The sequence below is a fragment of the Amblyomma americanum genome, chromosome 5 (assembly GCF_052857255.1).
Source record: "Amblyomma americanum isolate KBUSLIRL-KWMA chromosome 5, ASM5285725v1, whole genome shotgun sequence".
Lineage (NCBI taxonomy): Eukaryota > Metazoa > Arthropoda > Arachnida > Ixodida > Ixodidae > Amblyomma > Amblyomma americanum.
In genome coordinates, this window is record NC_135501.1 from 183,162,779 (window position 1) to 183,180,672 (window position 17,894).

General features: G+C 46.3%; 1 protein-coding gene across 1 annotated transcript in view; it reads left to right on the top strand.

Annotated features, from left to right (window-relative positions):
- Positions 1–479: 479 nt before the first annotated feature.
- Positions 480–17,894, top strand: part of LOC144135390 (uncharacterized) — a 30,444-nt gene continuing 13,029 nt past the window's right edge. Inside the window, exons 1-3 of the mRNA XM_077668056.1 lie at positions 480–725; positions 13,847–13,997; positions 16,951–17,096. Of these exons, the coding sequence (XP_077524182.1) occupies positions 695–725; positions 13,847–13,997; positions 16,951–17,096 (328 nt within the window). The 5' untranslated portion in view covers positions 480–694. The remainder of the gene's footprint in view (positions 726–13,846; positions 13,998–16,950; positions 17,097–17,894) is intronic.

Genomic DNA, 17,894 nt, shown 5'->3' on the forward strand with positions numbered 1-17,894 from the left:
ACCGACTCGTCCGGTGGCTTTGCAGTCGGCTTATTTCCTCGCACAAGGAAGCGACGGCGGCTTTGAGAAGCCGCGCTAAGCGAATCTTGTTTCTGCTGCTGCCTATTGCCCTGCCCAGCCCATGTCTCGCCCGCGTGTCTCTCGCTTCAAAGAGAAAAAGGAAAACAGAAAATAGGCTGAGATTGCTGTCTGGGAGAGGCATAGGCATAGTAGTAGTAGTAGCCTTTGGGCGTGGAAAGAAGCGTCGACGTTGTCGATTTTTTCTTGTTATTCGTATTCTTCGAACTTTGGGAGCTGGTGCGGTGGAGGGGGGAGTGTTCGTTCTTTGCTGGTGGCCCCAATTGTCTCCTCTTCTTCTCCGCGACGGTGTTGGCCGCACGTTGGCTGTAGGCAAACTTCTCCTCGTCTCTGCAATCGAGCCTTCCAACGCCTTTTCCTCCTCATCCCCCCCTTCTGCTCCTCCGATTCTGTCGTCTTGTTCCGTGTAGGTTATAAAAAGCTGCGCTCGTCGGTCAGCTGTCCTTTTTTTCGGGGGCCTTATTCAGTCTTGCTTCTGGAGTGTTCTCGATCGGCTCTTGGAGGTGACGGTATTGGATACTAAAGCGTATAGTCTAACGTCGCGAGCAGGTATAACGCCTATTCCTACGCCGTTATCGGTCTTCTTCGAGGAGCTACCAGGAGAACAGCAGCGAAGATGATCGCCCTGAGAATTCTACTTGTCGTCGGTGAGTTATTGGCAACGGGTCTGACAACCTGGAGCATGACGGATAGACGTATTGCGTTTTCGCCTAAACGGCTGCGATTGTGGGCAACGGTTTTAGGCCTAACCTTGGGCGACAGCGTTTTTTCCATCGTGTGAGGCGAAGGGCGAAATGAACGGTCATGTTCCTGGAAATATTTGATTGCTTTCTAAGTGTGCGCGTTCTCAGTTGCGATCAAATACGCCGGATTAGAGCAAGTTCCTAGACTTCTCTGGCAGTGGTGGGACATGAAGGCACGCAGTTGAGGACTAACGAAGGTTTATACTGCCGATGCTGCCACGTGTTACTTGGTGTGGTGGTTTAAATATGTTGTTGCACTTCTGCTCTTCTGAGCCGGACATAGCCAGCGAGTAGAAGAGAGGCTGTAAAAAAAGTGGTATCCAGCCGGCTACAGCATGCCTTTTCATTAACCTAGGCTTGATTTCAAGCATGTTGCCGCTCTTACGTCTTACGATGTAATGAAGATAATAAAGAGAAAAAATGACTAACAATGATTGGCACTGCGCTCGTTCTTGTAATATGTGCTACAATATGTAATACAAGCAGGGCATTCCAGTAAGACCTCCTTGCTGTGTTCCGTGATACCTCAAACAGGCATATATGCTGCTGAGCACAGAGTCAGAACTTAATGTGCTGCAAGCACGGACCGCTGGAACAGTCGGGAGAGAACAGTTCAACCAGAAATACTAAGGAAGACAGAAAGAAACGAGAGAAAAATTGGTGTCCACGGTAGCGAGACGAAAGGAATATGCGAAAACATTCCTCTTATCAAAACGTTAGCTATTGGGCTGAGCCTCCCCCTCAACCCTCGTTCCCTTTGTTTTCTGTTTTTTTTTGTAACTGATGGTCAGTGATGGGCGATTAAATACTGCCCACAGCGAAACACGTTTTCCACGTATCAGCTAGGGGACACGTGTCATAGGATCCATCGAAAGTTTTTACAAGGACTAGACACATTACGCCACGAGCATAATTCCAAGCTCAAGAATGCATTCTTCTCGGGGCCAACATTATTCAACGACTTCACTATTCACAGGCTGTGGGCGCGCGAAAAGAGGACGCATTTTAATTTTTTTCGGAATCTTGTGCGTAATTATAATTATAATCAAGATTGCAACAAGTATTTACGAAGGGACGTCGTTCTCGTGGTAACCGGAGCGCGGATCAATTATAGACAAACGCCTGCGGATTATTTGCTTGGCGACTGCAAGAATGCCAAGTGGTTTCAGATTGCTGCTGATGCACACGAACTTTATTGCGTGTGAAAGAGCCAACTGGATGACTTCATTAATCTTTGAGCGGCGAAAAAGTTCCCATCGGTCAGATGTAAACACTTCACAGCTTTTAAGAGGGAGGTATTCATTTCTAGTTTTTACTTCTGACCTTCATGAATGACAAACGTTGCTGCAGAGGTTCGTAGCACTTCCACTGTTTCTATCTCGAAAGGGTTAATTTGGGCCATTGGACAAGCATTGCCAACGAGATAAGAATTTGGCAAAGCTTTAAGTGCAGATATTGCAGGGCAGTGAAAATGAAAGAGAAAATGAAAGAGGCAGTAGAACGTAATTCAATCATGACGGTGGATACAAATATAAGATGGGTTATACACACTCAGATAATGACTTTCATCAGAGTTCCGTTACCCGGACAGTCGTTGAGGAATAAGATCGACGAAGACTCCTATCACCTAGCTACGTTACCAGGGTCTGTCTGAGGTCCAAGGCAAACATGTTCTACAAGGACCCGCCGTTCAAGAGCGCGTGCAATATATGCAGCTGGCAGCTGGTGTGGTTCGTCAGCATGCCAAGGGCAGACACAGATAGCATGTTATATTTCATCACAGCATATTGCTGATATTCCTACAGAAAGGTTACGATGTTTTTTTTTATGACGTAGAACTAGATGTTTTTTATTCACACATTAGCCGGTCTAGGTTCCGTAGTTTGCACGAAGCATGCACAGCCGTCCTGATTTTTAATAATATAGCGGGAGTGCGACCAAACGGTTGGTCAGTGCCTTATAACTGTGTTAAGCGTGCAACACGGCGAGAGTTCACGCAAGCGCATGAAGGGAAAGCGTCGTCTGCTCCGCTGTTCCGATCACGAAGACACACGCCCTGCCACAGTAATTGTTCACAAAAAACTGGCGGGCAGTAGAGTACGTGTGAATAACTAAGATGTGACGCTGAGACGGGCTTTTTCTGTTTTTTTTTTTTGTATTACGGGAGGCCGCGCTGGCGAAGCAGAGTTAAGGCACGAAAAAATAAAAGGAAGGAAATACAGCAGCACTTGGAAGCCACTGCCTGGAATGCAGACCTTCTGATTTGAGCAACCCTCTACGAGACAGGAATACGATAAAATGGCCACCAACCGTCTCTTCAATCAGTCTTTCAGTGTCTAAATGGCATAAAAAAAGCATCGCAGCATTCAAACGTCTCAGCGTCAGAATTTAGTCGTGCACATGTGCTCTACTGCCCGCCGGTTTTTTGCGAACAGATATTGTGGCAGGGCGTGTGTCCTCGTGATCGGAACAGCGTAGCAGACGACTTCTCCCTTCGTGCGCGTGCAGAACTCTGGCCGTGTTGCACGCTTATCGCCATCATAATGCACTTGCCAGCGGTTTGGTCGGCGCTCGCGCTTTATTATTAAAAATCGGGAAGGCTGTACAACGCGCAAGAAACAACCGAAACTACTAATTTCTAAATTGCTGTACGATATCATGAATACCGTCGGGAACGTTTGAAAGTTTTTTTTTAATCTGGTGTTTTGTAGTCCTCCATTTTTTGTCACCATTAACTCTTTCTCTTTGTATGCAAACTACACACCATAAGTTTACAACTTTTTGACACAATTTCTACATGAAGTGGGTTAAACCGCTCGTCAGCAGACAGTTGCGAAGGAAATGAACGCAACGACGCAGTCGCACCAGCGTGGTTTGCCTGAATTTCATTCGTGTTCTTAAGCCTTCTCACGTTGTCCTCGATTTCTGTCACCAACTTCCACCTCTTCTTTCCCGGGTCGGCGCGCAACAGGAAGTCGAATGCGGAAGAAAGCGCAGGCACCGATCCCCCCGCAATTACGACTGGTCGGAGGGTATACGCTTCGTTACACCTATACCACTTCGTGGCGTTCTTATTGCAAAGGCCTGCGCTTTCAGGACGCTTCGGTCCGCGCAGGTACAAATCGAAGCGCGCGCGTTCGAAGGAGGTTATTACCCTGAAGTGCTGGGTGCGGTCCTTGCTCCCGTTTTTTGCTTGCTGCCTTTTTCTTTTAAGAACGCTGCTGGTAGGTGCAGCGCCTGAACTGTATTTCATCGTTCGTTCTGCTTAACCTCCTTTGACATATGGCAGGTGCGTCGCTTAGTCCTAGATTGTTAGTGCATTATAGTAACATTGAATCTCACAAAATTATTCATCTTGGCAGTTTGGCTCACACTCACGAAATATTTTGTAGCGCAATGGGTAATCCAGGCTTACAAAGGAGCACGTATACACAGGGCTACATGTGTGCTCCCAAGCGACTTTTAATAAAGCGTCAGCGCACAACTTCATATACTTGCTAACTGAGTGGCAGCACTGAACATTCAGGCTTGTTCGCCTTGGTTGAAGAATCACAGGATAGTCACGAGTGTAAACGCGGGTGATCCAGATTTAGCTGGCTTCTGATCACGAAGAAGTTTAGAATATTCAGAGTGCATGCGAACTGCTAGGCACCCACAACTCTGGCCTATAGCCCTAAAGCATCTGCCTCGTATCCGGGAGGTTCTGGAAGGTTCCAGAGGTTCTGGATGATAAACGGTGGCATTTTAGGTGCTAGGTGCTTTTTTTACCCGTGGACGCCGATGCCAAAGGCACAAAAGTGCACTGATTGATATTAGTAGCTAAAAGAGCAGTAGTGCTTTACCAAATCGTGGAGCACAAAGGAGATTTTTAAGCATGTTACAGGTTCTTTATTATCAGCGTTTTTCTACAAGATGGTTTCAATTTCGACTGTCTAAAGTCCGATACTCCATGTGACGTTATACTACCGTGAACAGCGCGCGTGAGATGGATTCATCACGGCGAGCAACGACGCTGTGTTATTCACGCGATCGTGAAAGAAGTCACGTTTCAGTACATATTCATTTCTGCCATCCAAGCCGCAGCGCCGAAGATTTTCTCTTCTGTCGTGGAGTTCCACTCGGGTTTTAGAACATCGATGTTCTAGTTTCAAAGAGTAAGACGATTTCGCGGTCAACTGGGATTGCCGCACCTTTGCCCGCGAGAGTATTGTAAAGTGTTATTCCAAACGGCAAACAAACATTCCCTTAATTGAACAAAAAATAGCCATTTTTGGCGCTTTCTTCCTAAAGAGTCTGGGAAAATCTCGTCGTTTTTGTTTGCGTGTTTTTATAATATTTATCATTATTCTTTGAGTTCGTCGATAATTAATGAAGAGCAGAGTGCAGGAATGTATCATGAACAACTCAATGCCAGTGCTTCTTTTTCTTTTCCATGCTGAAACATGTATTCCAAGCAGGTCGTGCACCCGATAATACAGTAGGCCGTTACCACCACCTAAGGCTGCGTGCTGAAATAAAGGATGTTAGGAGCCCAATTTCAAGGTTATTCAAGAACAATTAACTTTTTGATGACAGCAAAGGAAGCGGATGCATTAATGACTAGCATGAGCACATATCGTACCTGACTTTTACAGCTCAGGCAACAGCCAACTCAATAACGCTTCCGTAATTCACCGGAATTGGTCGATCTGCACCATAGGTGGACTCTCTAACTCATGGAAGTGAAAAAGAACGTTGAGGTTGGGTTGCTGCATAAAGCATCCCACGAACGATATATCCGTCGGCTACATGGCATTAAATTGACAGGGAGAATGTATCGCATACCGCTCGTTGAGCGGCGCCTTGACAAACTTGTCAGTGTAGACAGCGTTATATTTCGACGTATTTGAGGAGTATTTTTTTAATGAAACAAATCCGCCTAAACAACCCACACGAACACGAAAATTTCTCACTGCAGTGCTGTCCAAGCTGTAATATGGCATACATAATTGCAGAAAAGAGGAGTACTCGTCAAAAAAGGAAAAAAAAATGAGAAAAAATTGACGTTTCGGAGCCCGTACGGGTCCCTTGTTCACAATGGCAGCGGATGGATGAAGGTGGCGACTTATGTACGGTGCATGTGGCGTGATGAGCATGCGTAAATCTCAGGAAGATTACACCTCGTTCGGTTCAAAACATGCGGTGTCGTTCGGATGTGAAGTGATTCTAGAGGTAGGCGGGACGATAAATACTTCTCCGTGGCGATGACTGAGGCGTTGTCCCAATCGATGGCATTTGATGAACAGCTTGATAGAGTTCTGCCAAGGCATTTTCTTTCGTGCGGCCTTTGGCGACGTCATTTTTATGATGTTTTAAGCGCCTAATAAAATTGCTTGATTCGTCGATGTATGCAGCTTTGCAGTCCTTGCAGGGTATTTCGTACACCACTCAGGGAAATCTGCTTCGTTCAACCCGGTCTTCAGCTCTGACAAGTTTTTGCTTCAGTTTACTTGGTGGCACGTGGGCGATATGGACATTGTAGTCCTTGAAGACCCTGGTTAAGGCCTCGCTCACTCCTGGAGCGTAGGGGATGCTTGCTCGCTTGCTTTTCTTGGTGGCCGTTGTTTCCGCGTTTCGACGTGAACAGCGGCGTTCTGCGGTCATTATCATATTTTGAGGCTACCCGTTGTTGGCACGACCCTTCCTCGCGATTTTTAGTTCGAATCTGAGTGTCCTCGGCCTTGAACAAAGGCGGAAAGCGCGGCCGAAAAGTGCGGACGCAACGGAGCGTTTATGCGCGACAGGGTGTGCCGAATGAAAACTCGGGTACCGACCAGTGTGAGTGGGCTTGAGGGAAACGCACGTTGCGAACCCATTGCTTGTTCTTTGCACAAGTACGACCAGGAAGGGAATGACGTCATTCTGTTCTTCTTCTTTCGTGAATTGTATTGTCGGCTGAAAGGAGTTCAGGTGCTCAAGGAAACGGCTTGCACCTTGTCGGCGAATCACACAGAAACAGTCATCGACGTACCGGAGAAACAGTTTAGGGGCTGGATGAAATGAACCAAGTGCCTCTGCTTCAATGCGTTCCAGAGCAATGTTTGCGCACACGACCGAGACGGAAGCACCCGTGGATGAACCAAACAGTTGTTTGTAGTGCTGCTTCCTAAAGACAAAATACGTGTTGCGCAAGCAGAATTCGAGCAGACGACAAAGGTCAGTAACCTCAAAAGGCGTATGTGCAAGGAGATAGGCGTCGTTTTCCAAAAGGGGTTTTAGTATGAAACTGCGAAGTCTACAAGGACTGACGTAAACATTGACATCACGTCGAAAGAGAGTAGGACATCCGAGTCGTCTACTGTGACGTCCTTAATCTTCTTAACGAAGTGGGAGGAGCCCTTTACATATGTCGTTGCTCTACCAACCAGTCGGCGAAGTACTTGGTGCAAGTATCCGGAGAGCGCGTGCAATAGAGAGCGCGTGCAATCCGCTGCCTTTGTGAACAAAGGACCAGCACGAGCCCCGAAACGTCAATTGGTTTTTCCTTCTTTCCTTTTGTGGCGAGTGCTCATAATTTCCGTCAAACACTGGACTAATATGGCATGCATTGCATGTAAGTTACAGCAACTCTAGAGCACCATGTACTGATAAATTCTCCAAAAATTTGTTCAATGTCAACAAGCATGTCTTGGATTAGGCCCTTTCCCATGTGAAGCTATAGATTTCACCCAGGTTTCTTCCATAAACATTGATTCTAAATTGTTATTTAGGCACTGCTTATCAAAACGTCGCTTAAAATGATTATGGTGTGAATGGAGAATAAAAGCAATTAGAACATTCATTGTGTGCGGTCAAGGGCACTGCACTGCTTCCACAAAACAAAGTGTAAAAATTACGCTTTTGGCACAAGCGTTGACCAGAGCGCAAACGTAAGCTGGGTATAATGTATGGGAGAGAGAATTTATTCTGCTGTAAGCGCGATCTGGCTGACGTTTTATTTGAAATATCCTTCGCGCTAAAGTTTTCGGTGTGTGACGGGGCCCTATACATTATCGCAGTTTTTCCAAGGGAGAAATGTATTGATTTGTTTTCTCTCTAGACTGCAATTTGACTTTAGGAAAACACGAGCTTTTTATATTTGATATGCACAGCCTGTGGTGCATGACTTTCTGAGCAGCTTTTGGTGTTCTGGTGGTATGTAATAAACCACACGTGTTGTAACTAGGCAGTGTTTGTTTCTCTGGGTTCTCATTCCAATCATAGTAAACACGCCGCATCATATTTGAGAGCTAATGCAATTCACTCAGTAGCCGCTACGATATCTCAGCGGTTATGGTGCTCGGCTGCTGACCCGATAGCCTGAGTTGCTTTGCTAAACCTGGTAAAACAAACCAAAACCAAGCAGTCGACTCAATGAGGAGCATGCGCTTTGAACAGAAAGAAGAGGCCAAGGCAACACTCAGCTGTCGCAGACAGTTTTCATCTTCGCTCAGAGATGGCGCCACAGGCGCGCTGCGTCCTCCCGCTCTCTGGCGCCCTGTTACTCGTGTACTTCACACCGTTTCCGTAGAACATTTGCGGCTGCAGATAAGCAGCGGGCTTTCATTAATAATTCTTAAACTCAACGTCATACATCTTTTTTATTATCGAATTATCACGTGATGAAAGGTAACTTACTGCTGATGTTTGCTATCGACCCAAAATTTGTGCACGTTAGGGCGATCCTTTTGAACAAATTTTTGCGGTGATAGCAAAACAGCCACGTTTGTTGAGATTACAGCAGACGTGGCTCCGATGATTCTGAGTAAATTATCTCCTGCTTATACGAGGCATTGCTTCAATCTCTTGTGAGTTGGGCAAAAATCCAGGAAGGAAAATCTGTTGACGCTGAGTATTACGCTCTTGTCAAGCGCCGCCAAGTCCCTTGCAAATGAGAATGCCGAGCGCCTATCAACCAATGAGGTGCGCAGGTGGTCCCTTAATAAACACGCTCTTTTACTCGCACCTCGTGCAGCTTCTGCAGCGGCTGAGTTATCAATGTTGTCAAGGAACTCGACCGTTTAGCCGGCGTCTTACACTATCGAACAAAGCTATGTTAAGGGGAATCTTCAAAGGTGGAGTAGAATTTGTAATAAAGGAATAATTACTCATTGGCATCAACCCAAGCGCAGCTATACGGCTACAAAGGCTGCTGCCATCGCATACTCGTTTCTTTATTTGCGCAGTTTCTAAGAAAGCTGTATAGCTTTAGCTCGTAGCCGTATGGCCGCGCTTGTGTGGATGCTAATGAGTAATTATTCCCACATCACAAATCTCCGTCCGTAAATACATGAAAAGTTCTCCTTTGCAGCTCTCATTCGTATCAATGTGAAGCATATGCTGAGCTTCAGTAAGCAATACAAGCCTAGTCCAGTCCTGTAGAAAATAATTTTCCGCGCACGAAAATTTTGCGCACAGCAAAACAAACAAATTCAATAAAAAAAACTACAGAAGCATAGACAACAGTCTAGTAACATGCAAGGCAGGACACAAGTCGCATGTATCATAAAGTACGCATTTAAAATTGCAACAGGTAAAGAGCACATCGATATGCAGGTCAAGATATACGATAAATTCAAGGCACGCCGAATTTATCAGTTTCAAAAAATGCAGAAAATACACATGATGTATCGCCGCTTAATATATGTGGCAAATATACTTCGCTGATAAGTGCCGAAGTTAAAAAAGGGCATTGCACGTCTTTATAGACGGAAATGACTAGAAGAATGAGAACGAGGTGGAGCGCATATGACATGCTCTCTCAGATCATGAATGACAGTTTACCAATATCCCTCAAGATAAAAGTATACAGCAGCTCTATCTTACCGGTACTCACTTATGGGGCAGAAACGTAGAGGCTAACGAAAAGGGTTTAGCTTAATTTAAGGACAGTGAATCGAGCCACGGAAAGAAAAATTAACATGTATAATGTTAAGAGAGCGGAAGCGGGCGGAGTGGGTGAGATTACAAACGCTAGTTAATGACATCCTAGTCGAAATCACAAGGAAGAAGTGGGCTTGGGCAGGGCGTGCAATGCTGGTCCTTAAGGGCAACTGAGTGGACTCCAAGAGAAGGAAAGCATAGCAGGGCGCGGCAGAAAGCTAGGTGGGCGGATGAGATTAAGAAGCTTGCGGAGGCACGGTGGCCGCAGCTGGCAAAGCACAGGGCTAATTGGAGAGACAGAGTGCGCCATTTCCTTTCCCTAAAAAAAAAACAATTTTCACTTTCAAATGAAGACCAGAAGCAGACCTAAATGCTGGCAGGTTTTCAGTGACTAACAGCCGCCTGAAGCTAAAGCATTCATCCCTACTAACGCCGCAGCTAAGCCTAATATTCACTATTTATAATCACGGCTCATTCCCGATACTCTCGTGATCGCCTGCAATTATCCATGGCTCATTTAAAGAAGCAAACCACTGGGTGGCAGCAGAGAATTAAGAAGGCATGTATGGATGGCCAAACAAGACCAAACGCGAACGCTTTGCAAGAGGAAAAAAGAGATGGAGAGTCAAGCATACAAGATAAGCACTAATCGACGCAAAATTTGGTCGCAAAAATAAGCCAAATACTGAACAGCTTCGCGGGAGGCCCCGGAAACACCATGCAACACCTCTTTATGTATGACCGTGACGGTGTTCGACGAACCGAGCTGGTGCGGTGGCCGTTTAGCACACTTTGTTGCTACCCCGCAGGCGACTCATGTTGGAGATTAGCCCTCAAACCTCCTGAATATAGACAACAAAAAAACGGAAGTAGAAGGGGAAAAGCGAGAGCCCTGTGTCACGTGAGCACGAAGAAAGCCCGCAGATGTGCACGCCGCAGCATAATTATGTCATTTACGACCTCGTCCGTCCTTGACGGTAGGTCCGACATTAACTCAAGTGATGTTTCGTCGATGGCTCGACGCGCCTGTCGGCTACATTTATCTCGCTTTTCTGTGCGTGCCTTGTAAAGGCCCCCGCGAGGACCTATTTGAAGAAAGCGTTGACCTTCCTTTCACCAAGGAACTGAAAGCCCCAACATTGGCAGCGTTCGTGTTACGTAACTTATGACATCTTTCAGGGCCGTGGAAGTCGAGGAAGGGTGCACGTAGGCCAGGGGCCTTGATAGGTGAACCGCGATAAATATCGGCATTCCCGAAGCGAGTAATTACATACAAGGCGTGAAATGCACAGGAGGTCTTCGTTTCCCACTCGCATTCCGCGAAGAAACAGAAAGTGAATCGAATCAGTATACGTTCCTCAGATTGGTGATAAGAATTTAGGCCATCCTAGATATCTGTGCCGACGCCTTGATGACAATCAGACACTGAAAGGGGAACGGCTACTCAAGCACCAATAGCCCAAGGGCCGTCGAATGGGTATGGTACGGTGCTGATTACCGTGACAAAAAATATCTAATTTTTGAGCAAAGATACAGAGAATTTTAGTTTCGCGCATTCTGCAGTTAGTCTGGATTGAAATTACGCTTTCGGCATCTCTGATATGATTACAGTTGCCCTTTTTACAAAGGGAAAGTTAGAAGTACTGACGACCCACCTTGAAAACTGTGAACCATACAATCTCCCCGACTGTAACCTTCAGCACACGGGGGATAATTGTAGTGTGGCTTGCGACGTAAAAACACGGCATGCACAGCGACACACAGCCCCAAGGCGACACGGAGGCTGCAGATAACCTAGATCTTTTGAGTAACATCTCATGTCTTCTCTTGAGCACCGTCAGGCTCATACTGCATCGAGGAGCCAGCTGCGTTCATAGCGAGCGTGTCGAAGGTCTCACTATGCGCGAAAATTGATCAGCCCTGCTTCAACTGCCTTTTCTTCATTTTGTTAAAACCAACTTCTCTCAGGTCAACATGTGCTCTGCGAGCATCGACACCAACCTGCTCTGCACTTCTTTCACTTTAATCGATAATTTCTTTAGCTCTTTTTCTTGTCTTCAATACACTAGCTTTTGAAGGCGGGAATTTGGGGGCTGAGGAAGGGGCAACCGCATGCATCGGCAGTAGTTCCTTAGCCGCATGCAATCAGACGCGAAAGGCGAGGCCAAATTTTTTAGAACGCTTCGTCTTTTCACAGTCCCTTCTTACTAAACGGAGAAAAAGTACCCCACGGAAAAAGGGTAATGATGTCCTCTAAAGGATAATGCACTAATTGCGCACAGGCTCTGACGCAAGCTGCTCACAAGCACGCCTATGTACGCGCAAAAACATAAGTACGAAAAAGCTTGTACAGTAGCTGTACTACGCACGCGGAAAACAGGAACATACAATCAAGGGAGCCCCCACAATACAGAAATACAAACATTAGCGTCAGCTCCCTTCGTTGTCACGTGCGCGGAATGTGCGTAAGTGTGATCCGGAGGAATGAAAACATCGGTTTTCCGCTCTTTCCGGCTTCCCATGTCGCCAATGCTGATGCAGTTGCAATTTGATGGCAACGGCTGTAACAGGTATTGGCTTATTAAGCATGGATGCTCTTAGCTCTCATTCTGAGCAAACTAAACCGACATTCCTACGGAAAGCACGGTGAACTTGAAGTCGGTGATAAAGGTGAATATAAAGCAGAACTTATCTGAAACTTTCCATTCGACTCGCTTCCAGTAGAATAGATTTGCTATGCTACAATCTCGAGTGGTATTCGAACCAGAGGCGGTGCAAAGAAAGCAACTTCGTTTCATGATGCCTTATAGACTATTGGGAAATCACCACAGCATTCAGGGCTGCGTGTTTTAAATGGTTGTTTCGGTGATCGTTAATTCATTCGTTCTATGCTGATGGTGTTTGCTAAGGCATCTGAACCGAGGGTGACTGCTATCGTGCTCTAGACGCTATCGTGCTATCGAGTACTATAGACGCCATGCAAAATTTTGACCCTTGGGTTTTCCAAGCTGCATCAAAATCACAGAATGTGGTCGTTTATGTGTTAAGCATCAGTATAAATGCAGCGCCGTGGTAGGAATCGAATGCAAACCCCATACAGAAGGCATGCTTGACTAAAGATGCATTGTCACGCCCACCACACATTTGTCAAAGTCAACAACCAAATGGCAGTGGACATCTTGCGGGAACACATAGAAACGAAAAATCACTAAAAGTGAGGGCGAGGGTCCTCCTCACTCAGTAGTGATTCAGTGATTCAGGGTCCCATAGAGGGTCCACCACATGGATCAAAGGCAGAAAAGTGGCTTGAAGGATTTTTATTCAAAGTGTATACCGACAAACAGGCGTCTTGACCAAGTTGTGACGGGTGCTTGCCGGAGTTTTCTGGCTTCGAAATCCAAAGGAAGCTTAATTGGAAGCCAGAGCAAGCTAACAACAGCTTCATTTCAACATCATGCTCATGAAACTCAAATGCGGATCGATTTTCTTGACTGTTCCACTGATTCGTGTAAAACGCACATAGCAAGAAAACGTGCCCCTACTCCTTAGGCTGTAATATTTTTTTTGAATAATTTTGCTTTCTCCGATTAGTAGCGAGCACTTGTGACGTTACGTGCTGTGGCTAGCAAGCAGCTCATGCCAATGGCTTCGCGACCAAAAAGTTGAAGGTGAAAAAATAAATCGGGGTTATGCTTGCCCATCTCTTCAGTGGCTTTGGCAGGCCTGAATATATATACTGTATATTTTTTCATAGCAATAAAAGTAAAGTAATATTATTATTATTATTATTATTATTATTACTCAGTGTTATTTCTCATTCCTCATTTACATTAACATTTCTGTCGCAGGGGCTATGTTTCCGATGTTGTGCAATATGTACGGAGTAGTGTGTTTTGTGTTGTGTTTTGTCACGCCTCATGACGTCAGTACTAGTGATTTCTTCTACTATGTGAAAATAAGCAGGCGGCGCCGCTTTGAGGTGCCATCTCCTTCCACGCCCACGTTAAAAAAATAAATGACGAAAAAATCCTTAAGAAACGAGGCCACGCATGCTCGATTTTAAGAGCACCGCATGGTGAATGTGCTCTCAAAACAGTGTCTTTTGATCTTACCCTCTTTACCAGGACTGTCTTGCATCGCCGTGGCCGGGCCGACCACAAAGCCTCCCCCTGGTTGCACCACCGAGAGCTTCGAGAAGTGCGGCACCGACCTCATCATCTTTGCCGGTGGGCCTGTCATACCCACCAACAAGGAACAGCTACTCACCTCATGCCCGTGAGTGTCCCACACCCGTCCACGGCGTGCGTAAATTGGCTGGGCCAGAGCCTCCAAATCTTTCCTGGGCAAACCAATTTTTTTTGCATTTCAGCGCCGATAGGCATACGAGTTAGCGAGTGAGTGAGGATGTCTCTAAAACCAGGGACAAAAAAAAATGGCTGGCAGTATATCATTGCTGAACAAGCCGCCACGGTGGCTGAGTGGTTATGGCGCTCGGTGGCGTGCCCGAATGACGCGGGTTTGATCCCGGCCGCGGCGGTCGAATTGCGATGGAGGCGAAATTCCAGAGGCCCGTGTACTGTGCGATGTCAGTGCACGTTAAAGAACCCCAGGTAGTCGAAATCTCCGGAGCCCTACACTACGGCGTCTCTCCTAGCCTGAGTCGCTTTGGGGCGTAAAACCCCCCTAAACCAAACCAAACCATTGCTAAACAGGAAACATTGTGCGAAAGCATACTGTTTTACAGGTGGACACCACCGCTACGTACCTTTAAACGCGATTGAGGTGTCCACTGACCCAGGGAGCCAGTTATGCTCGTCTTCAACTTTTGCATCGTCAATGCCAATTTACCCAATGTGCGCCGGCGGCCTATGCTTCAGTGCGGCGTTTCTGCAGGAATGTTGTCAACACCAACGCGTATTGCTCTGTGCTGTACCTCTGCCACAACGCTAACCACGCCTACGCATGCCTCGCACATCTCTCTGTCACTGCCACCACATAGCTCAAAGCGCGATTATTAGTTTGATAGTAGCATTACCTGATGAAGATGTTCAGTGCACATTGCGAGAGTATGTTAAACTCTAGGTGTGTTCTCCTGCGGCGATGGCTTGATGCTCTCGCGCAGTGGATAGCGAAGCTTATATGTTCGCGGCACCGCGGGTTCCAAAATCAGTGCCGGATATTTATTTAACTTTATTTATTTGTTTCACTTGGCACAACCCCACAAACATCGCAAGCGTATAAACATCACTAGATCTTGCTCGAGGTTAACCCCTCGGAATAGTGCTCTCGTACTGAAACTACTTGCACACATTATCATATTGAAAACAAAATCGGGGCTACACTAGAGATAACGGAAGGCTGGCGGATCTTTGAGAATCCCCGCTTGGCCACCTCTCTGCAGGTTCATCTAGCACCATTGCTACGGCTTGCCCACTCCTGGTGCAATAAAAGGCGGGTGGCAAAAAATTCTTAGTCGCTGTCCACTGCAAACAGAATTCTGCATACATTTCCCGAAGGGCGAACCAGCGATTCCATAGGCTTAGCTGCTGACGTCTTTGAGGGTCAAGGGAAAAGAAAGCATGTGTCTAATGCCCGGACGGCTGCTGCTTTAGTTTACAAAGTGGTTTCGTTCTATGTACCAAGCTTCAATGATGAAAATAAAGAATTTGAACTGAGATTCGAGACAGGATTATTCGAACGCGGACTGGATGACTATCTTCACTGGCCGGCTCGCAACCTAGCCTCGAAATGCGAGCACAAGAACACCTTAATTTCGAAAACAGCGACCGAATTGAGGTTAAATATAGAGCAACAAATATGCCCAGGTAAGAAACCAAGCGAATATTTCTCATTCGATACCGTCTCCGGAAGTTGCGCCCGAAACCTGGACGCCAAATTACTGTTCTCAGAAGCACTTTTTTCATGAAACACAGCAAGCGGTTGTGGAGATCATAGAAGAAACTACAAACATGAGAAAGGCACGTATACACACCAAGCGCTTCTCAAGAACGCTACATTTTGTTTGGCTTTCTAGCCAACGAATACCAACACTTAAGGCCTGGAAGGTACAGCTCCCCTGTACATGTACAGATACCTCTTTGAGGTTAAGTAAATTATGAGGCACCTAATGAAATATATTTCTAATGAACATCTAGGGAGGGGGGGGGGGGGCACATATACATTGTGATCGTCCCTTTTACTGCACCTTTGACTACTTCACCGTTGTCAGAAATAACCAATGCGAGAGGCATATCTACTCTTTATGGTGATGTCAGGTGCAATCAACCGCAGAATTATGCAACCATGTCTCAAAAAAATGTAGAATACAGGCAAACTGTGAGTGCTCAGTATGAAAGTGGTGACAGCGAACTCTTGCAGTTAGGCAGCTTCGAGCTAACTCTTTTAATCAAGGGAGAACGATCCGGAACAATTTGTTTCGAAACGAGCCGTGTAACACGCCAATCCGACCTCTCTCGACAAATCGCACACTCTTTCTTCGCCTTGTAGAAGCAGAAACTGTTCCAGATCGACTAAGAAGCCGCCATTAAGTAGTGACAGGATAGCCAACAAAAGGGCCGAAGCGTTCAAAGGAAAGGAGGAAAAAAGCAGTAAACTGTACTGTTTGGGACTTCTGCAATCGAGTTTTGATTTCCTGCCGCGTCTAAGGCCAGCTACAGGGATCAGTTGTCCGCGATACCAGTTATGAGCACGCCCCAAGTTCTGAGATCATTGACAGTCTACCAGGCCGGCGGGTAGTGTGCAATTGGTACACCAGAAGCCCCTCCTGTCCTATGTGGCATGATGCGATCTGATGTGACAGGGCTACACCAATTACTGTGGTGTAAAGCAAAGTAGTCACAATACGTACCTCATAAGTCATGCGTTGTAGAGCAGGAACCTTATCCTGGATGATATGAGCTGAGCGGGAAACTTATTCAAGGGGACGTCTAGATGGGGCCGACGTAGATTTTGCATAAAAGGTTCTTGTGTCCGCACAGGTGGAGGGCGAAGGACCTTAATAATTTAGGGAATGTATTGTTCCCTCAGCCCACTGCATGGCTGCATGCAGGCCTGGCATGCCTTCGTTCGGAGTCCACAAACCAAGTCTAAGACGATATTTTTCGGCATTGATGTACGGCGATTTTACGCTCCTGTCACCGTTTTCCATGCAGAAAGATATGTAAGACTGGACTCAAACTCAGTTGCTTCTTGCCTTTTTTTTCGGCAGGAAGGAGAAGGCTTCAGAGAAGTGCGCCCGCTCGTATTCTACCAAGTGTCTGGCCCGTTTCCCCCGGGGTATGGTCATGCTCCTGCTCGACGGCATCCGCAACGAAGTGAACGCCAAGTGCAACACCAGCAGTCCTAGCGGACAGGGTGAGTACCACACTTATGATGAATGATGAGTGCAAACTCTCGACAATCCAGGAAGAAGAGTAGAGTAGAAGAGAAGTAGTGTCTCTCCTTGTGCTTGTCTCTTCGTGCATTGTCGAGTGTTCGCACTCATCGTTGATCATAAGAATAGCATGCACCCAGTATCCCCAACCGAAGTTTTATTGAAATGGTTTAAACTGTGCGAAGGGTAGTCAACGGACAACCTCTGGTGAACATTGCCCTTGACAGAAGAGGGTGACATGAAGACTCAATACAGAAAAGTTCACAACATTCATAGGCTTTGAATTGTTGCCTTGTTCGCCGAGAAACTGTCAATTGCTTATCTAAACCCTTTATGGGCATTCTCGGCAGTAATTTTAACGAGTACTGCATGGAGCCTTAATCTGTCGTTCTTTTGCTCTTGTGTTACCGTGAAATTCAGAAGTAGCGAAGCAAATTTAGTTTCACTAAACTGAGCCGAAGCGAGTGCATTCTGTACGCTGCTTTCGGTATTTATTACTTGCCCCCTCCAGAATTCGTTGCAGGCACTTGTGACGACAGGGCACCCACGAAGGGGTGGCTATCATTGAATATATATGCCCAACTCTATTAGGAAAGCGTTGCTGGCCAATGGCATAAAGGCAAGGGAATAATTAAGAGAGAATGTCTTCACAAACTACGACCACGCCCTTATTTTTCAAATAGGTCACGCAAGGGCGGTTGCCTAGTACTCTCTACCTTACCGACTATTCATTAAATATATTCTAGATATCGCACAGAATAGACACTGTGTGCAAAGTA